The sequence below is a fragment of the Sander lucioperca genome, chromosome 2, assembly GCF_008315115.2.
Source record: "Sander lucioperca isolate FBNREF2018 chromosome 2, SLUC_FBN_1.2, whole genome shotgun sequence".
Lineage (NCBI taxonomy): Eukaryota > Metazoa > Chordata > Actinopteri > Perciformes > Percidae > Sander > Sander lucioperca.
The window spans coordinates 43847241-43869536 of NC_050174.1; the positions used below are offsets into that span (position 1 = coordinate 43847241).

The 22296-nt window shown below is 40.0% G+C and overlaps 1 protein-coding gene and 1 long non-coding RNA gene across 3 annotated transcripts in view; one reads left to right on the forward strand and one right to left on the reverse strand.

Annotated features, from left to right (window-relative positions):
* The window catches only part of adgrd2 (adhesion G protein-coupled receptor D2), a 55857-nt gene extending 41681 nt beyond the window's left edge, over positions 1-14176 (reverse strand). For both annotated transcript variants that reach the window (XM_031300851.2, XM_035998397.1), the window contains exons 1-7: positions 13741-14176; positions 13410-13467; positions 12982-13221; positions 12248-12877; positions 9336-9458; positions 4118-4212; positions 531-824 (exon numbers count right to left, since the gene is read on the reverse strand). In XM_031300851.2, coding sequence (XP_031156711.2) covers positions 531-824; positions 4118-4212; positions 9336-9458; positions 12248-12877; positions 12982-13221; positions 13410-13467; positions 13741-13785 — 1485 coding nt within the window. In that variant the 5' untranslated portion in view covers positions 13786-14176. The remainder of the gene's footprint in view (positions 1-530; positions 825-4117; positions 4213-9335; positions 9459-12247; positions 12878-12981; positions 13222-13409; positions 13468-13740) is intronic.
* On the forward strand, positions 5721-21024 carry LOC118494435. The gene is made up of 4 exons (XR_004896566.1): positions 5721-6031; positions 6864-6876; positions 10964-10967; positions 21013-21024. It is a non-coding gene; the product is annotated as an uncharacterized LOC118494435 (long non-coding RNA).
* The last annotated feature ends 1272 nt before the right edge of the window (positions 21025-22296 follow it).

Sequence of the window (22296 nt, forward strand, 5' to 3'; positions counted from 1 at the left end):
CTAAGACGATAGGTCTCATATCGCGATATCGATATAATAGTGATATATTTCCCAGCCCTATTTGAACGTACACATGTTCCACCAAAACAAGTTCTTTTCTGAGGCTATTTTGCAGAGGCACCGTTGTTCCGTCCGGCGCCGCCTGAGACGATTGTGATTGGTTTAAAGAAATGCCAATAAAGCTGAGCATGTTTTTCTCCCAATCCAGAATGCAGAGTGGACTAGCCAGACCCTCCTTTGCAGCGGTGTGAAGGAAGGTCTGGCAATGCAAGACTATTGGTAAAATATTTAATAATTAATGAGAAAATTATTACTGTGAGCAGAGCAGAGAGCAGAACAGAGCTGCTTTCGGCTGCTGCTCCAGTGCGCATTTACGCATTGTTATCATTAGATGCGTTGCATGTCTCACAGAGAACCGGAATCGAAAGGAAGAATTGGAATTGTAATCAAAATTGTTAAAACCCAAAGCGACACATGCATCAGGGCGAAAGACAACGTGAGAATGGTGCGTGCTACTGTAGACGTGCTACCTCTTTGATGGCCTCCCACTTGAGGGCGTTGTCTTGGCTGATGATGCTGTCGGCCACACTAATGAAGTGCTGGCTGAGCTCCAGGATGGTGTCCTGGCTGTGGTTGGTGGCCCCGCTGAGTGGCTGTGTGGGGGGGGCGTCAGCAGCCAGAGACAGCAGCTGGATGAGGGACACCATGTCTGTTGGCTGTAGTCCTTCCTGCTGCGTGTCCTCCAGGGCCTGGACAGAGATGTCCAGCAGGGCAGACGCCTGGGCCAGGCTGTCCAGACCTGATGGCTGCTGCCCCAGCACCGCCTGGGGGGGGGGGCATAATCACAATCAGATTCAGAAAAGATTTATTGCCAGGTAAGTAGCACTTACTAGGAATTTGCTTTGGTTTGGTGCATACAGTATATATTCAGAGTTTCTGCAGGTTTCACCAAGTCAAATTTTTTTTTTTCAAATATCGCTAAACTTGCACTTCCCCATAGCTGAAGAATAAAATCGGTTTTATGTCTCTGTGGTACAATCCGAAAGAGACTCGCACCAATAACACAAAAGCTGATAGGCTGCAATAAAAGTTGCATGTTGGTCTCATTTGTAGTCTATTCTGTAGTCTAGTATTTGGACTAGTGAAAGAAAGAAAGAACTACAACACCACGAAATTTAAAAAAAGAGCATTAGAGGCAGCATTGCATGGACGTAGGATAATTAAAACCTGTTTAAAATTATTTGAGACCTAGAACACAATACTTCAGTGAATTTGAGACTTTATAAGGCTTTTGATTTTAAAATTTTAGACTTTTTAAGACACTGCGAAAACCCTGATATTAGGTATAGATCAATTATCGGCCCTGGCCGATTATCGGGCCGTTTTTTTGGCAGTTTGCAGATTATCTGTATCTGCGTTTTTATTTGCCTGATAACCGATAAAGTTAATGAATTAAAAAGTGCGCCACTTTGGCTTGGCTACAGCTTACAGTTTCAGTTACCAATGAGTCTGACTTGTACGAGACTCTGTTGCGGCATAGCTCTCTCGCTCTCATAGCTCTTTCACGGAGCTCCCACAGCTCTTCGTTCAATAAACTGTCGGTAAACTTACAAAGTTCTCAATGCTTCGGTTAACATGTAGGGACCATCACTATGCTACGGTTGAAGTTTGGTGATATTTTGAGCATTTTTAGTGGTATAAATAGTGATTTGTTTTTACTTTCCCTGTGCCCCGGATACTAGCATTGTAAGCTAACCAGCGGTCCGCGCTAGCGTCTTTCAAGCTACAAACACAATCAATTAGCATGAAAACATGTCCCAGAGAACGACAGAGTGGGTACCCATCCGTTATTAACCCCTAGGTTCGTTTTGCGCCGGAATTGTCCTTTAATGTCCCGCCCACAACATTATCTGACTATCTTTTACTGGGTATTATGTTAAAAGTTTCTCATTTATTAAATACTTGCCTAAAGCATTTAAACAAAGTTTTGTGTTAGAGTTTGTAACATTCCAAAATCTTAATTTCGACTTAATGATTTTCATTTTCACTGTAAATGTATATCGGTTCAAAATATCAGTTATTGGTTTCATTAACTACTAATAATCAGTATCGGTATCGGCCTTGAAAAACTAGTATCGGTCGATCCCTAATACATATAAACATATTTAAACATTAATAGGAAATAAACAAATAAAACATACAGTGCATATAACTAAATAACAATAAGAAAGAAAAAGAGAGGGTGCTTGGATTAGTGCAGGATATGCAAAAAGATATTTGAGGGATGTGCAAAGTTCAGGATATATAGTATGTGCAGAGGATTAGATTCAATGTAGAGAGACACTGGGTTCAACAGAGCTACAGGATGTCTCACCTTTTATCATCACATATCAATTCCAAAACCTATGTTTTTTCTAAAAAAAAATTTGGGATCTCTCCATCTTTCATATGTCGGGTATAATTAAGCTTATTTGATTACATATTTGTTGTATACAGTCATTTCTCAGCACTGTTGGGGAGCAGACTGATGTGATTATTTAACCAGTATGGGAAAATGTAATGATTTAAAGTTTTGTAGTTGTTTTCTGCTTGAGCTGATAATACATTTAGGCAATGCTTCTGTAAATGAAGATATTCTGTTTAGAATGTTTTGGTCCAATACAACTTTTTGCTTCCCGTTATTGATTCCAATACCTGAACTTGCCTATCGGCCGATACCACATACTAATCCGATACCTGTGTGTCATGTATTTGTGTATATGTTTTAACAGCTGCATGCTACTACTCCTGTATGGATGTGAGATGATTAGGGATGCACTGAATCCAGATTTTTGGGGTTCGGCCGAATACCGAATCCACTGGTTAAGATTCTGCCGAATCTGAAACCGAATACCGAATCCTACTCCCATCCTCAGTCCATTAACACAGTAAACACATTAATGAAGTAAACAACATCCACAGCCTCTAAAATAGTTAAATGTAACAACTTAATGTTGAATTCACACGCTCTTTTCACATCGTAGGAAAGCACATTGCTATCGCTATCGCCAGATGAGTAAAATTTTGTTTGGCACATTTTCGCTAACCAGGGTATTATGAAGGCATGTTGGGTGGGCGAAATTAGAAAGCTAACGTTAGCTAACGAGCAGCAGCCGGCTGTTCAGTCGCTCCGCTCCCACTGTAGGCAGACTCATTTGCAGAGAGAACGGCTGACAGCCCATGAGAGGCACTGTCTGGTTAGTTAAAAAGTTTTTAGCAGTGACTGTCCTTCCTTTGCCGTAGCTGAAGTTGCTGCATTTTGGCTGCTGTCTGTAGATTCCTTCATGCACAACTTGTATTCTTTCGGATGTTTCATATGCAAATGTTTTAACAGTGGCGATGTTGTGTATTGTTTAGGGTCCTTGCCACCATGAGACAAATCAACATTGCAAATTGAACATGTAGCTTGAATTGAATGGCCTTCTTTTGACTGAAGTACTGCCAAACAACACTTTTTCTGCTCACAAGTTCCATTTTCACTTTCTCACAGCCTACTGCATTGAACGGTCCACCTACGTGAACACCTTCCCGTAATCAACGGCAGCATCATTACGTTGACCAGCGTAGCGCGTAGTGCAAGCGTAGGGTTTGGTTCGGTGGAAAAAAAGCCCAATATAGTAATCCAATATAATAGTATCTCTAATTCATTTCAACTCAGAACATTTGGCTTCTAACCAAAATATTGGTGCATCAGCCTATAGAAACCTAAATCAAACAGCCATTAAAATACACGTCGGACCTGCAATTGAATTCTTTATCAATGCGGAATGGTGTAGACCTAACCAAAGACAAAAAAGGAAAGAGGAAAATGTAATTTCCCACCCTGAATAGACCTTAAAACACTCTCTGGCTTAATTGAAAAAAAGTATTACTGTAACTCTATGTTAGGTGTACTAGGGTTGGTAACATTTTCCAATATACACTTTTTAATATTTTTTGAAATGGTCTTTACACCCCGACAGCTATAAATAACTTAAATAAAAGATGGAAGGTTTACAGTAAAGTACTAGTCAAGTCTTTGGAAGAAGTAGGAGATGAAGAGAAAGTTATTCTAAATGAGGATGGATGTGTTATGTACCTGGGTTCTGTTGGAAAGCTTCATCAGATAGTTCATGAAGGCTGTGGGCTGGGAGTTCTGAGAATCACTCATCTGCTTCATCTTCAGGTAACGCTCTGGGAAAAAAAACATCCATCAGTGTGGTAAATGGACTTTTTGCATTTATACAGCGCCTTTCTAGTCACGTTTGACACTCAAAGCGCTTTACACTACAGTACATGCCACATTCACCCATTCACACACACATATGTGTTCTATGATGGCAGAGGTTGCCATAAGGGCTGGATACCGACTTCAATACTTTGAGGCACCGGCCGAACTGCCTCTAAAGCAGGGGTCTTCAACGTTTTTTGGGCCAGGGACCCCTTAGCTCAAAGAGAGACCGAGTAGGAACCCCCTACTGCACATATTGTATACAATTGTGTTGCATATTAAACTGGGCCGAATGGATGAAAATAAATAGTAATTATTTATACAACATGTGTGTTGCTGGTGCTGGTGGTTGCCATGACAACATGCTGGCTGTAGAGCTATGTTGGAATGGATGCATATATTGTGTACAAACACATTAATATATTTGCCTTATGTCCTCTCTGCACCTTATTTATAAAGCAGTACCACTGTAGTTGTATTTGTATCCCTCCTTTTTAAGTGCATTTGTATTGTATCATGATTGTATTGTATTTTAGTGTATTGTACTGTATTAATAGTAGTGTTTTATGTTGTAACTGTATTTAAGTACCTGGCTGCAAAGACACCTTAATTTCCACATGGAAATAAAAAATATTTTTAAAGATAATTTGGAGGTCCGCCTGCACTAACTCCGAGGAGCCACCAGGGGTCATGGACCCCCTGTTGAAGATCTCTGCTCTAAAGTATTGACTATCGAAAAATGCCTAGTCATTCTATACCCAATTTTAATACCTAAGGAGTAAATCTTATCAGAGACAGTGAACCAATAAGCACGCAGCATGCTTCTACCAAGATCTAATAATGCTTGTGTGTGATTGTCTGTCTATCGTTTCACGTCGTAGAGGCACGCAGGAAAAAACTCTTATTTAAACTCGAGAGATCATTTACAATGACATTGAGTAATTACAAAGACAACAACAAAACAACAACCCACGAAAGAATACACCATTATAAGAAAGATGAAAAGACAATACAACTTTACAACTTTCTGAATTTCTTTTCTTTTCTTCTTTCTGAATTTGTTCCAGGAGTCAGGGGCACTAAAGGTAAATGCAGTTTTTTCCAAGTTCAGACTGAGTTTGTGGAACATGAAGCATAAAAAAGTCACAGTATTGGTATCGGTATCGGAATTTTTTTTAACAATACCCAGCCCTAGCTGCCATGCAAGGCATGCTCCTCAGGATCTAATCTAACCCCTATTTTCCGGATGCACTGCGACCCCCACGAGCAGTTGATACCATTGAAGTCTTCCACCACTTGATATTCCACCAGCCTCGCCACGGTGCGTCCCAGAAGCGTATGTGAAGCGGCTCTCCATTCCGCTAAAGATACACACCAGATATATTTTCACGCGAGCTGCGGGGCGTTCGGACACCTGGGCAGCAAGTTAAATAGTGAGGGCATCCAGTCAATATCCCCCAATATTGTTTATGTCTCCTTTACAACACCATGGACGACAAGAGATTCATCTTAGAGGTTGAAAATCACAAATCCTTTTTATAAGGGCAACACCAGAAAAGAGAAGGCATGGAGTTTAACTGTAGGAGTGCTTGGAGTGGAAGGTAGATACTAGCTTAATAAACACGTGATTGTTCTGTACTTGTAGAGACAATAAAATCTGCGGGTCGGGCAGCAAGACGCTCCGCTTCTGAGACGCTCCCGGTGTGGTACAGCGTGTGGTGGAGGACGGAACCAAACGACGGAACGCAGCACACAAGTGCCAGGTGGAGAATGAGAGTAACAGTCGCACACTGATGGCAAAGCCTTAAGGAGCAATTTGGGGTTCAGTATCTTGCCCAATGATACTTCGACATGTAGACTGGAGGAGTTGGGTTCGTGATAGAACCACCAATATTCCGTTTAGTGGCTGACCCACACATTGGCGGGGCTGAAATATGATGCCCCCCTCTGACAATTGTCATTTCCATTAGATCAGAGTACTGTCACTTGGCTGCCTATTCGGCTCTTCCAAGCTCTTGTCACATGACCAATTCATCTTTCCATGACGACTATCCAAAATTCTAATTCCATGGCACCAGCGCTGGAATTGTTTTTTAAAAAAGTGGCAGACAGAGCCTATAGAAAACGGATATACAGTTGAACAAGTGAAATTCATAATGAATGTGATGTTTTATTTAGCAGAATTACATTGTCCTATATTTCTAAGCAGATTTTCTGCCACTCCACTTAAAAAATTCTCCTGACCAACAGCGGTTACATGACCTCGATGATGTAATGGCAGGATGCTCTCATCCTTCAGCTGGAAGGATGCTGAGCCTGCTGAAGTGTCCAGAATAAAAAACTGATCTTGCAGCAGAGCCTCTGACCTCCCTGTCAACAGGCGGATTTCCCTCACTTAAGGCTCACATTTATAATTGAGTTCACAAATACTGTATTCATTTGTACTCTTAATCCGTCGTTCAAGTGGTAACAGGTCAGCACAATACCTCCAAAATTAAATCACATATCAAATGCTTCATATTGTAAGGTATTTTATTGTGTTACCTCTCAGTTGAAGGTTAAGAGGGAGTTACAGTAAACCATAGAGCTTTTATTATAACGGGAAAAACAGAAGTGGATAAAGAGTTGTAATGACTGGCCCGTTGACTGTGTTGTTGGTTAATAAAGCGAGATGTGATGTGCCGTCTTTGTTCCGGCATTGGAAGCCAGGCTTTCTCCTGCATAGAGGAATTTTTAGTGCTCCCCCCCAAAGAGGTTTTAGCCAGCCCCAGAGGTAAATCACCAGCGCCGAAATTATAAGAACTGAGAATAAAAAGAGCTATTTAAATCCTCTCTAAATGTGTGTTCAAGAGCAATTTACCAAACAACAGTTGAGCAAGCAGGACGAAAACCTGAATATGAGAGTCTGGCTTTACCGGACTCTCACAGTTATTTATTTAAATATTAATATTATTTTTTTATCCAGTTTTGTTAATTGGGGTTTCATTTACTCAAGCATAATAGACATTTTTTGTTTTTCTAATAGTCAGAATTAAGAGGCAAATTCTTTGATTTTTGTCAAATAGGGTAACACAGACTCAGATAGTATTTTCAAAAGTGAGGGGGAAACACAGGGCATTGTGTTTCAGAGACCTTGGAGGACGTTGTGGCTTACTCGTACCTTACTAGCTATTTCAAGTATTTTTGGAATACTATACTGTATTTAACCTTAAGGCTAAAAAGCTGAAGACAGACAGAAAAAATGGAATTCAGTCCTTATATTCCTGGCAGTGGGGAGGCTTTGAAACAGTGGGAAATACAGAACATTTTGAGTCTGGTCAACCATGTCTGTGGGGGTTAGGTTTGCAGCCAGGGTATTTGGACTCATAAGTCATGTTTCCATTTAATTGTAAAGCGAATTTTAAGGGAACTTTTAAAATGTCGCAAAAAAGAAGAAAAAAAGAAAATGCAAATTAGAAGCGTTTCCATCAACTGGTTTAGAGCGAAAAAACGCATGGTTGTAGATTGCAAAGCGGCTTGCTAAATCAAAGAGTTTAGAAGCTAAGTTCTTTGGCTAAATGGAGAGAGGTAGCATTGTACAAATTGGTCACCTGTGCAGAACAAAGGGTTGTGGCAGAAAGATTTGGTATCAGCGAGACAACCATTCACCGCTGCGCACGGCCATACGATTCAAGCTCTTGAACCAATTCGTCATTATACCCGACGTGGCTGAATATTGTGGCTACTGTGTCATCTTTTCTTGATTTTTGCATGGGTGGGGGGTGATGACGATGAAGGGGGTGGGGGATGTGTACTTGTTGCGAGTTGTATAATTTGCATCTTGTTAAAAAATACAAATTGTGGGCACCTGGATAGCTCACTTGGTAGAGCAGGCGCCCATATATAAAGGTTTACTCCTCGACGGGGGTCCGACCTGCGGCCCTTTGCTGCATGTCATTCCCTCTCTCTCTCCCCTTTCATTTATTCAGCTATCCTGTTAATAAAGGCCTAAAAATGCCCAAAAAATAATTTTTAAGTTTATAATTAATTGTTGTTGTTAATTGTTAATTGTTAAGGTAACTCAACCTTAAAGCGTAACTCTAGCCAAAATTCAACCTAGGGTCTTTTTGTGAATGTACCCGAGTCAATCTTTCGTTTAAAAGGCATATTTAGGACGGAATCGCCACTTTAAGATTTACTGTATTTTCGTTTTTCGGTCTTTTTGAATGGGAGTCCTAGGGGCACTTTTATGCTAGCCTCAAAATTTGTCAGTCAAAAACAATCGATTTCCGAATGCAACATAACAGGGAGGAGAGTAAAGATGGAAAGCTCCTAAAGCTTAGTTCCATGTAAATGCAGGGATTATTTCTTGTTTTGTTTTATCAACCTCGTAGTTCAAAAAGGAGCCTCATATGGAGTCTGTTCATTCGCATTCGGATATCGACTCGTTTTCACTGCCAAGGTGGTAGCGGCCGGAAACAACAATACCTATGGTGAGTTGTTCAAAACCTTTCTTTTTAGTAAACTCTGGGAACACAAACAATGTTGTCAATGCTTTTGTTAAGGTGTAGAGCCCCTGGTGATACTTCAGGCAAAGTTTCATGTTGTGTCGAACCTTCTTATTGTTTTAAAAATAGCTATTTGGAGGCTAGCATAAAAGTGCCCCTAGCACTCTCATTCAAAAGGCCATTTGACCGAAAAACGAAAATACGGTAAATCCTAAAAGTGGCGATTCCGTCCTAAATATGCTTTTAAACGAAAGTTTGAATCGGGTACATTCACAAAAAGACCCTAGATTGCATTTTGGCGAGAGTTACGCTTTAAACACAAGGAACCTGAACTACACCCCCATCAACGAAGCCCCTTGCATTTTTAAAATAAGGGTTGTATTCGGCCTGTCGCTTTCAGGACGTCCTGTACCTCACCTACAGAGACATTAGTCATATTCAGGTACTGGGAGAGTGACTATAACAGAGACATTTGGTGGGCCCTTTGGAAAGGATCCTAGTCACCCTGTTTTGTATCTTGTTAAACAATAAAAATGGTTAATCACAAAAAAAAAAATTTCCAATTAGAAGACAAGCTCTGCTCTGTTCTTGAGGCTCACCTGTGCTGCTCCGGCAGATGAACGGCAATGGATCCGAGCAGTCTGTCAGGCCGAACACTGGCAGCGGATCGTCCCAGCCCTGGAGCATCCTGCAGCCCTGCAGCTCCATCTGCTGGTGCACTGCTGCTCACACATTCATATCATCACACATTCATACACACAGTGACACACAATAAGACAACAGTCAGCTTGAGTATGTCTAAATGTCTTCACTGGTGAAAAATATGAACAATGGAGGAGGTACATATGAGTTTTGAATCAAAATGAACATTTTAGGATGGGTGGATTGGTGTATTGGGGCACATTGTATTGTCTTTTCTGGAAAGAACACCGCTATATTGTACATATTTATTTATTTATGATACTATTTCTTTTACATTTATTGTTTATTTCCTTTCAATATGTTCATATGTATGCATGGACCATCCATGAAGGCAAATTCCTTGTAAGTTTGCCTTACTTGGCAAAAAAAAAATCCTTTTTTGATTCTGATTGAAGGAACATCAACAACTGCTAACTAAAAACTAAAAACTAAAAAACTAAAAAACTCTTCAAGCTTGTATTGTTATTGTAAAAAAGAAAAAAAAAAGAAAAACCTCCCTGCATAAATCTTGTAAGAGGAAAAGAAAGTCAGACAGTGGGGGAGTTATTGTTCACCACTGCATGGAGCTCTGTTCTTCCCCAAGCTGCCCCCGCACTGCTGGAGCTGTGGGAATCCCCTCCATCCATCCCTCTCTCTCTCTGCTTCTCTGACTCACTTTCCCGGCCCTTCACTCTGTCCATCACTCATCCTAATGTCTTTATAAAAGTGTCTCAGACTGTCTGAGTTTGAGAGAGGAATTCATCCTGAATGACTCAAAAACACAGGCAACATAGAGCAACCACTTGATAAGAAATGCTAGCCTTTACCCATCTGGCATCAGATGCGAGTTGGAACCCAAAATGTGAGAAAACAGGGCAGGAAAACAAGAAATAAATGGAAGCTGTCAGAGAATATTAAGAAGGGAAATCAATGCTTAAAATATGGACACTACTCTAACAAGAATCATATAAATTAGTCAGGTCAGAGGTTAAAAAATGTACTACAAGATAGGGCTACACAATATGACTATAGACACAACTTTTTGTAGGATGCTTTGGGCCAAAATCTATCAGTGGCTGATACAGTATGATAAATTATGAATGACTGATCTAGGATGAAGAGATACAATTTCAGTTTTATAGACTACACTTATAGACTAAAGTACATTTGCTATAAAGCATTTTGTGGTCATTTTATTTACTGATTACATAAGAGCGTTTAAAAACTCACTCAAACTCATAAGCAGTTTTCGCTCCTTCAAAATAGAGATTTTAGTGGAATTAGAATTGCTTCCTTATATTAGAACAGTGGTGAAAGAAGTATTCAGATCATTTACTTAAGTAAAAGTACTAATCCCACACTGTAAAAATACTGTAAAAGTAAAAGTCCTGCATTCAAAATGTTACTTAAGTAAAAGTATGTAAGTATCATCAGGAAAATGTAGTTAAACCTTTAAAAGTAAAGAAAAATCCTCCCATTTTAGAAACTGGAAACGATCCAAACAGTTCTGTGTTTAATGGTCTAATCATTTCAGCTGGACTTGTAGCCCTGTATATAGTTGGGTAGTTTAATTTATAATAAAACATCACATTTTATAAACTACACTACTAAAGTCACTAGTAACGGAAGCTGTCAGATTAATGTAGTGGAGTAAAAAGTACAATATTTCTCTCTGAAATGTAGCCGAGTAGAAGTAGAAAGTGACGTGTAAAGAAAAGACTCAAGTAAAGTACAAGTACCTCAACATTTGTACTTCAGTACAGTACTCGAGTAAATGTACTTAGTTACATTCCACCACTGTATAAGCATGACGCAAAGATGCAGTATCAGTATATCAAGACTGGAACTAAAATAAAACTCTATCAGTTATGATAACAATGTACTCAAAAAAGAAACTGCTGGGATCTGGAGCACGACATTGCTACAACAAAGTCCAACGAGGCACAAACCACAAGCAGTCAGACCATCAGATAGTTTGAAACAAACCAACAGTTTATTTAGATTATCTGAAAGGTAAAACTGAAAGTCAACGCACCTGAAATATCTTTAAGTAATACCTTTATTGCACAGGAAGACTGTGTCCATGCGTTAGGTCAAGTTTAACAAGGTATTCCATCTGTAAACTATATGGGTAATTCAATGGTTTTATTAATAATTTTACCTTTCACCTTTGTTGTCTCTTTGACATCATTTTCACTAATCCAAGGTTTTTCTTTTTCTTCTAAGATCTGGTTGTGTTTCTTGCCACTTCCAACTCAGATATCAGCAATAAGATGCTATAAGAAAGAAACCCTATGAAGAATAAAAAACTCCAAACGTGTGTAATGTGAACTCACCGTGACTGTCTTGACTAGAGTGAGTCTAGTGCACCCCACCTTCACCTACTTCAAACTCCACATCATTTCTTTCAGCAATTAATATAGTAATTTGTCAAGCTTTATCCTACTAAGCCTTTGGGCTGAAGACTAATGGACTTAACTTGTGCCTCATTTCCAAATGAGGCACATTCAGACCAACATTAGCCCTATGGTTTGTGACAAAAGACAGTTTCTTTATTCTTTTGAATGACAGCCTGGGTTCCAATGCAATGCTTTGGCGGGGAAAAAAAACGCAGTGCCAGCCGGCAAAACAGTTGAACCTAGCTCAACCTTAAACACAAGGAACCTGAAATACACCTGAAGTCCTGTCCCTCACTTACAGAGACATTAGTCATATTCAGGTACTAGGAGATTGAATATACCAGACATTAAGTTGGGCCCTTTGGCAGAATGCAGAATTGAAATAGACAGCCCCCGCATTGGACATGAGTATATACAGAATGTCATCTTACCTGAGCAAAAGAGAAGGACCTGCCCCTTTCTGACCACTGGGTGCGTGATTAGGTGGTCAAGATTCCAACTGAAAAGCACATCCTGGGACATGGATGAACATGCGTTGAGGGCACGGACATGCCTTGTTTCCAGAGACATATTCCAAACATTTAGGTCAGTGATATTTCCAAAAAAGGGCTCTGTGAAATTCCCTCCAAATGAATCTTGGTCCTGACCCAGAATGAGAATCCCATCCCCATATATATCCCTGGAAGTGTCTGTGCCTGTGCCCATGTCCTTCATGTCCCCATCCACATAGATAGCCCAGTGGCTGCTGCTCCGGCGCCAAGTGACACAGACGTGATGCCAAGCTCCGTCGTTGGGGAAGGACGCCTTATACGGCAGGTGCTTCCCATGGATGATTAGCGCCAGGAGGATGCGTCCCTGCATGTCCACTTGGCCTCTTAGCTGGAACTCATTGGTAAAGACAGGTGCAGCGTAGGAGAAGATGGTGGACACTTGATTCCACTCTGAGTTCCACTGAACTCGAACACACACACTGACGGACGACAGGGTTGGAAAGGACATGTTGACACGAGCAAAGCCCTCAAGGGAGTCCTTTGGGAAGTTTAGAGCTAAGAAATGTAAATCTAAAAAAGGCAGAAGAAGAGGTCATTTATCAAATTGTACGTTTTCCTTTTTGTATTTCTTAACTTTATCAGTATTAGTTTGTAGATCCACTGATTGCACTCACACTGTTTGGAGAGGGCCACTGGCTTGGAGGCTGCTTTGTTTGGGTCCCTGACCCAGATAGGCAAGCGATGTCCAGTCCGCCGAAGCAGCTCCAAGGCTCCCTCCCGGTCCTCTGACTGTTCCACGGTGGCAAGGGAGCTGAACTGGCCTCTGCAGAATCTGTCAGCCCCGGAGAAGGCCAGTGAGTCATTGACCAGCTGGAAGGCCCAGTGAGAAGTTAGATGGACCAGTCTGGATTGTCCTAGAAAGTCAGATAGAAAATTTGACACAGAAAAAATGTACAACAAGCATGAATGAAAAATAGTGAGGCATCAATAAAATATGTATTCAATAATGTTTTGATGGATTGAGTGGATGACAAGAGAAGTTAGTATGTAAATTGAAACTGCTGGCCACTAAATAACCACTCAAATTGATTAACAGTCTCACCATGTGAATCCTCCACTCTGTCTGGCCCAGCATGTGTTGGCTCACTCTCACACACCACCTACAGGTGAAAAATTCAAGTTTACTTTATTATGTAACGGTTGCTGTGCAGCATTAGCCTGTAAACAGCATGCAAAAGTTGGAGTTTATTTGCCATTGTAAAATAGATGGCTAACATTAACATAGTCATCATTGTATTAAAATATTCCAAAGTTGATGTACAGGGTAGCATTTTAAAATAAATCAATGAAATCTTAATACAAGTTAAAAAATGAAACTATTTGTTACTACTTGTTGTATTATGTAGTATAGAAGGTAATATAGAGGTTATTACCACAAATGAGAAGAGTATGAGTCCAGTGTGCAGGGCTCCAGTCATCTCTAAGCCAGTGTAGTCTCCAGCTGAAATAAGCCACTGATCTTACCTAGAAAATAATATTTCCGCTGGATCCAGATGTACTTCAATTCAAAAAAAGTCTCAAAGTGAATACAAGACTCTATTAGTGCGTCGCTCTTCAACAGGTAGTTTTCAAAAATTCTGGAGTGAATGTCCTTATTCATTGTTGCACTCTCCCCATTTTCCTCTAAAGCAGCAGAAAGTCTCTTTCAGTAATCTGGGAACAAACTCCATATGCGGTATGATCAAATCCAAAACTGGTTTAGACTTCTCATCCAGTACCTCGGCTTCAATATCCAGCATATCCAGAAGAGCTTCTGGTCTCCTTGCTGGGAGAAAGCCAGCGATCCCAGTGCGTCTGTCCAAGAGTCCCAGTCTGTCTCCTGCCTCCCTTCAGACCCCCAACCCCTCCCTCCCTCCTTAGTACCCTGTAGCCATCTGCCTTTGTCATGCAAATGGTGTAATTTTTTAAAAGAAGCCTACTTACGCAAGCAGTGTCAAGCATTTGGCACAGAGAGTTCATCAAGAGCAGCAAGGCGGCAGACCTTTTTTACTACATAGCCCTTTTTTGTGCCTTCTATAGGCCTCTCTAAAGTTAACTAGAACATCTGTTTTATTGTTGTACTTTAGAGTCAATAAAAGATTAGTTCAACTCATGTAATCGGTGTACCCATAATGTTTGTCTGTTTGGATGTCTTTCATCTGGTGATTTTGTCCAACATGCTTGAAAAGCTTTTGTATGCCTTTTGACATCAAATGCATCTGCATTGACAATACACCTGCCACATGCTTTTCACAGGCAATAACAGATTGATGACTAAGTAATTATATAGTTTGCAGATTTAAACATTGGATCCCAAATCTAGATTTGGGCTAAAGAGAAAGAAGCAAAGGTGGAACAGCATGTATCAAAGACCATGGCTGACTGAAATACAGTAAGGGCACCTGCCAGTCAAGCAACTCACTTGCTTTGCATCACTGATATACTATCTTGACTCTTCAATTTAGACACATCATGACCATTTTGGTAGACTTGTTCTAATTTGATGGCTTGATTTAATTCCTACTTATTTTTGTGTTTGTTTGTTTTTATATCTGTGGTCTTGGAACACACCACATCATAATGTTGATGTTCATATTAAATGTGGTCAACGTTTTAAATAATAAGGTAAATATATGTAGAAGTAATCCCTATGAAAAACCTCCGAATTCAGACCGCCCTGAACAATCTGCTTCCAACTGTTTCTACTCTCGGCTCTAAGTGACGTCAATCATCTGTTTCGGGCACGCTACCGCAGTGTTTACATTACGTACACTGCTATATGTCGCTACATGCTAACACCAGAGAAAGCTGTAATCTTTGTTGCAGATGTTGTTAATTTCTCCCCAATTTGTGTAGCTTTTGGTTTATAAGCTTTAATTGGTGATTCTTATTGGAATAAAGTTTTGCTTAATACTCCATTACTGTCCACAGCTACTTACATGTAGCTACATGCTAACGCCAGGGAAACCTGTAATCTTGGTTATGTGATGTCTCCAATTTCGAAACACATTTCTGCTGGAACAGTCCAATCCAGTTGTGTAGCTTTTGGTTTAGAAGACTTTATTGGTGATTTTTCATGGTAGAGAGTCCTGCTATATACTCTGGTGCAGTCAGTCTCCCGGCTACAGTGGCAGTAGTAAAGATAAGGCGAGAAATGAGTACCGATGCAGATACCCAAAAACGCTGATCAATCAGAGCAGACTGGGCTTTATTGCAAAATACATAAAATACACAAAATACAAGTATGAACCTGAAAATGAGCTTTTATTTTTTTTATTTTAAGTATTAAGGAATGTTAACAATGAGAGAAGGACCACTTCGACCTACAAGGTCAGGGTCACATGACCAACAATGGTAGCCAAGCTGTCGCTAGTGCTAATGCTTGCGCTAGTGGGTGAATCTACACTCTATCCTAATTCACATCACTGCTTTGTCAGAACAAAATAGAGTTTAACAAACTGAGTTTTTTTGTGTTATAGACTTCTCCGTTGTTCACCTTGTTACAGTAAAAACATTTTTTTAATGTTCATCTTCATTTAATCCTTAAAATAAGTTTGGCTAAACTGTGAAGTCGTCATTCCAACTTCTTAGCAATGTCGCCGTGTAGAACTCAGCAATTAACTTGAGTTAGTATGTTATTCTATGACATAATCCTTTAACATGGACATCTTGCCTAGTGTGGCTTTACACACACCTGTCTAAACTCACACACAGAGACTGATGTACTTGAGAGGAAGACTGCTGGAGTAAGCCTTCACATCCCTAATGCCCAGAATTCAGTGATCTAGACAGAGGACTGATTGAGACAAAGCCAGCCATTGGTATTCCACCCAGGTATCCAGTCTCAGTGTGAAAAACTGGACAAGTGCCCATAGTAACAAAGGCTTCTTCAGACTGAGACTCCTGGACTTGCTCTCCCTCATGCCCTTCTCTCCTGTCGCCTGTTCATCAAACTGAACAACAACTTTCTCCTTCACTCACGCCGGGGCTGAGACATTGCCGTAAAAAACCCAAGCATTTACTTGCCTGTGTTTGCACTGCAGAGAAAGGAGTAGGGAACAACAGATCCCGGGAAGGATTCATGTTCTTAAACAGTGTCAGTAATGGATAAAAAATAAATGACGTCGTTAGATTGGCAGCTCTCACCTGCACAATGCCTTCACATGCTCCAGTCCATACTGATAGCAGTTTAGGCTAAGATGACCTAAGAGCTAATACATCCGTGAAGATAAGAGCCGTGTGGGGACAGGAATAGGCATGGAGATCATAGAGCTGGGGAGGCAGTGGCCAGCTGACGTGGCTAACCGTGCTAAGGCAGCTAGCGAGATTACTCACCGAGGGGTTGGAGGAGGCCCGATTTGCCACAGTGAAGCACTGCGGAAACTCTTGGGTGGGAAAGTCGCCACACACTCAGACTCAGATTGTATTACTTGGCAAAGCAGCAAATAAAAGCACTTTCATCAGTGAGTCATATCCTCAATCACCACTGTTTTAACTCACTCTTTCAAAGATAGGTACTCAGACAATTAACTTGATGAAAATCTTACACACTACAAAATCTAAATCATCTCAAATTAAGAACTTCTTGCTAAAAGCCAGAACACTGATGAGCTACTCAATCTTAATATAATACGATAAATAGAGATGATTAGAAAAAGATAACAATTCTCCATGTTGAGTTTTTGATAAAGTTAAAATTAGTTCCCTGGGGGCGCCTGGGTGGCTAGCCTGGTCGGGTGTGCACCCCATGTTCAGGGGCTTGGTCCTCGCAGCAGCGGCCACGGGCTCAAATCCAACCTGCGGCCCTTTGCTACATGTCATTCCCCCATGTCTAAGCTGTCCTATTGAATAAAGGCCTAAAATGCCAAAAGAAATAACCTTAAGAAAAAAGAAAAGAAATGTGTTCCCTGTCAGCAAATGGATACATTTTAAAGAGTGTCCACTGTCCACTTTAAGAGAGTGTTACTCATTTATTTCTTTGGACAGAATAATCATCCAACTCAGCTTGACTGCAAACAACAGAGCATGAAACCACTGCTGTGTCACTGCAGTAAAACCCATTAAAAGGTTAATATATAAAAATGAACCACCACATTAAAACCTGCCACCTGGTCTTTACACACTGACAGGACAACATATATTTGAAGAAGGTCCATGAGTAGGACGCTAACATACACAGGACGCCTTTATATCTCAGAGGAAAATGTGCAGAGATATGCACAGTGTATTGCCTATTGTTGTGATCTCTTTGCATTAAAAGGTCTGTAACCAACATTCAGAACTTTAATAAAGCAGCAAACTAATATTTGCCATGTAAAGATATAGTGGAGTAATGGCGTCTAGAGCAGAGCATGAAGTCACAAGTCTGTGTGTGTTGTAAACCCAGTTTATCTGTTCTTAATTGTGATACCCAGTCCAGCCGTGTGTGCATGTGGCCGTGAAAAAAATATAGGTATTTCACGTCTGTGAGAGCCATGTGGATGCTATCCCAGGAAGCATGGTGCTGTTGTTTCACTATGTGGGGACACACTTGCACAGCATGAGCTTGCAGGTTTCAAGGAAGGAGTAGGTTTCGCCTACAGTAAATGTAGGCATTGTGAATGTACATTTGAGGAAATGCAAAGGAGTTTTGATGAAGAAATCTTTACTAAAAGGAAAGTGGAAAAACACATAAGACGTGTGCATTGTGCATTGAAATTGAAAGGGCTACCACAGACTTCTTAAAATTAGCCCTCAAAACCACATATGGAATAAACAGAAGAAGCAAGTTGGTTGATTTTCCAGCCTTTGACCTCATACAGTAAACTCCACAGGATATAATGCACATCATTCTTGAGGGTATTGCACCCATGGAAATAAAGTGTGTGTTAAAACATCTTGTACTCTCTGGACAAATGGAGTTGTTCAATTCAATTCAATTCAATTCAATTCAATTCAATTCAATTCAGCCATGCAGAGTTTTCCCTTTACAGCAGTAGATGTACGTGACAAACCCTGTCCTATCAGTGTCAGTACCTTGGCATCTAATGATAACAAACTTAAACAGTATTATATAGATAATATTTGCCACGGTTTTATCGGGGCAAAGTGTATTGAGACTGAAACAGATAGTTGAACAGCATCTCAAACAGTTTAAGCAACTTTTTCCTGAGAATAATGTAATTCCTAAGCAACATTACATGCTGCATCTCCCTGCTCAAATTCTTCCTCTGGGCCCTTTGATAAGGCATATGTGCATGATATTTGAGTGAAAGCACTCTTTTTTCAAACAGTGGTCATCTAAATTGAACTTTAAAAATGTCTGTAAGTCACTTGTGAACCATAATCAGCTTTTTGAATGTTGTCAAAATGAAATGGGCACTGAGCACCCAATTTTTGTTCATGAGAGGGAATTGGGTCCTGTCTCAGAAGTGACAAATATGGATTACATCACAGAAAGACAAGAGATTTTTTTGGGGATTGATGGCATACAACATGCAGTCAGTGTAAAGTGGCTGATTCTCAATGGTAACAAGTACATCTGTGAACAGTCTCTGATAAATACTAAAGACAGTACCTGTTTTTGGACTTATAAAAAACATTTATGTGAGAGACCGTTTATTGTATTGTTTTGAATATCACCGTTACGAGACTCTGGGTTGGAATAGAGACCTTTTGGCATTTGAAGTTGCTGTACCTAATCTTGCACAGGCAACAGAGTTCCAAGATGTTGAAAAGCTAGTTGATTATACATCATATTATGCAATCACTTTTAAAAACAATTTGTATGTTTTGACCTTGATGATGTAATTGCACTTAAAACTGGAAATTAATAACCATACTGTAAGTTTTGGAAGGTGTGTGGTGACTTGACACTGATGCAATGATTTGGTACTGCTTGTAAATAACTGTAAATAAATGTGTTGTTGACACAGCAGCAGTATTTGGAATAAATGCAATACTGACTTAAAGTGTTATTTTAGCAGTTGTTACTGGGCAGTCTTGAAACCAGTCTCTAACAGCTATAAATCATCTTAAAATACCTCAAATGCTGTCTCTAACAGTCATTCTGCTCGATGTACATCAAAAATAACTAACTTTAAGATATACTAACTAAGTAAGAACAGCAAGGAAAAATATTCCTAAAATAATCTAAATTGTCTTACACAATCTGCTCTTGCCTGGTATATTATTCTCAAAATAAAATCAATAAGACTTTTTGGCTGGATATAAGATTGTATGTCTTGGTTATAACAGGAGTTTTTGCAGTGCAGTTATTTTTCATTATTTGATAGTGTAGCACATTGCAGTGATAGGTAAAGGGTAACAACAGTTTTTCAACCTGGAAACCTATTTCCTTATGTTTTTGTGTCTAAGCGACTGATGGGAACAACAATTTTTGACATTGGTCCAGTATTAAGCAAGATCGCTGCAGTCAGCAGCGGCAAAACAAGCTACAATGTAAGTTAATACGGCAGTTGTCCAGCTTGTATTTACCTTAACAAAAGTGCTTGTTTTGCCACTGACAGTCTCAGATTAATATCCTAAGTGTCTGACAACATATCAAGGAAAGGATTTCCAAGAAGGTCGACCTTTCTGTTAAGAGTAAGATTCTTTTTTTAAAACATAAAAACATCCGCAAAATTACATTCTCTAAAGCCACTAGACGCACCTGCGAAAACTGGAAAGGAAAAATGGAGCGGCCTTCGTTTCTAAACAGTGGAACGGTAACATGCAACATACAGTATATAAAACCTTTTACTATTCTCCTGAGTGCTGGGTTTGTTTCAGGAACGTTTTAGAAGTATTTTAGTTTTTCCGTTTGTCTACATGATGCTGGCCCGCCTCCGGCGCATCTACTGACGCAATAATGTTTTCAGTGAGTGTCCGAAATCTCGTTTGGTCGTTCCCTATATAGTTCCCTATTTAATAAACCCTATATGGGAAATAGTGAGTGGGGGGAATGAGGGAATGGTTTCAAACACAGCTACAGATGAAAAGGGCACAAGGAAGAGGCAGAGGACCTCTGAGCATGAACACTTGGATTGTCATAGGGACATAGAAGAAAGTCGCCGAAAATGGAGACGGACCTAGAAAGAGACAGAGGATCTCTGGACTGGACAATAGACATGAGGACGCCACCTCATTCTCACTAGAAAGTGCAGAACCTAGAGAGAAGAGGGACTCTGACACCACATCCACCCCTGAGGAAACCAGCGGACAGCAGTTCCAGGCTAAAGGCTGATTTATGGTTCTGCGGAGGCTCCACTCAGAGCTTTCGCCGTAGCCAACGTAAGTAGCCTGAAGTTTACACTTGTGCGACCTGTAATTAAATTTTTTGATAGGTGCACGTCAGGCTACGCCGTAGGGTCGGTATCTTAACCCACTTAACCCGCAGAGTGAGGGAGGCGACGCATCAGTCTATGTCGGTTACAGCTATGAAGATAATCTATGTCTGAATCACAAAAAGTCAATACTTTAACATATAGATTTAGATTCCTGAAAAGGGTTTAGAAAACTCCACGACCCAGGTTGTTAATATAAGAAAGAAAGAAGGAAACTGTATTTTCCTTTAACCCAAACACGGGTTGTGGTGTTGCAGACTCCTTGTAAACCTGACAGCTGGCGAAAACAGGAGCTGGAGTGGGTCAACTACAATCCAATGAACTGGGTCATAAAAACAGTAGCAGTCAACAAAGATGCAGAGTAAAAGAGATGCTAAGGCATTTCCCTGTGCATCCCAGAGCAACACGTTCACACCGCATGGTGAAATGGCCCTGAGCTACTTAAATACATTCAATGTTTGGAAGATTTCTGTTGTGAAAATAAAAAAAGGCAGAAGTCTAAATTTGTCCTGGGTCTGCCTACACAAACATGTTTAGATGCATTCATACCTACTCTCTTATCATATGTACAGACATAACAGGAACATATCGGGAGGCTGGAGTGAAAGTTAGTTCAGTGTGTTTGTTTATGCATACAGAGAGTTTCTTTACATTATCAGCCCTGAGCTCAGAGTGCAAACAGTTGTTCGGAACTCTTTTACTGGCTCCAGGTCAACACTACACTTCAGTTCAGTAGAGGAGTAGTCTATATCGATGACGTTTCACTTCTGGAATTGTTCTGTTGCCGTCGGAAATTCCGCTAGGGCTGTCCCAAACGATTATTTTTTAAACGATTAATCTAGCAATTATTTTTTCGATTAATCGACTAATCTAACAATACATTTTTCGATTAATCTAACGATACATTTTTCAATTAGCGATTATTTCCCCATTGCTCAATTATTAACAATTTACACAAAACAAATTTCAATAAGGTTCAAATCTCTATTTATTAAAATTGTTTAACACTGCACTGTTCAAGTAAAATTAATTTGTAGTGCAACCTGAAGCCAGATGTAGGCTATCAATCCAACTACAAAATAAAGTCACTTTAGGAGGAATACAAAAGTAAAAACTTAAAGTAAACAGAGCAAGTGCAAAAAGAGTAGCCTTTTTGCTTTTGTTTAACAGTAGTAGTAAAATAATGAATAAGCTCTTGTTTAATATCCAAGCTCTTCTCCCTTTAATCTTACAGTAATAAAAAGTGCAATTTTAGCAACATATGAAATCAGATGTATCAAATGAATCCAAAAATAAAACAAATTAACATTTCAAGTCACTTTCAGGAAGAATACACAAATAAAAAACTTAAAAATAAAAAAAACACTAAAAATAAGTGCAATTTCTCTCTCTCCTTTCTAAGGGAATTATGAGCCAGAGCTTGATTTAAACACGACATTTTTTTAATACGTGGGCCGTTATAACTGACGTTATAAAGGACTCGTAAAATATCTGAAACTATCTGGCCTGGTTGCGCAATTATTGAAGACAGTGCTACAGATGGGGGAGACGCAGCACAGTTTACCTCACATTCAAATCAGCGCAGGACATACTGTATACGGGTGAGCTATGGGAGAAGCTGGAGAG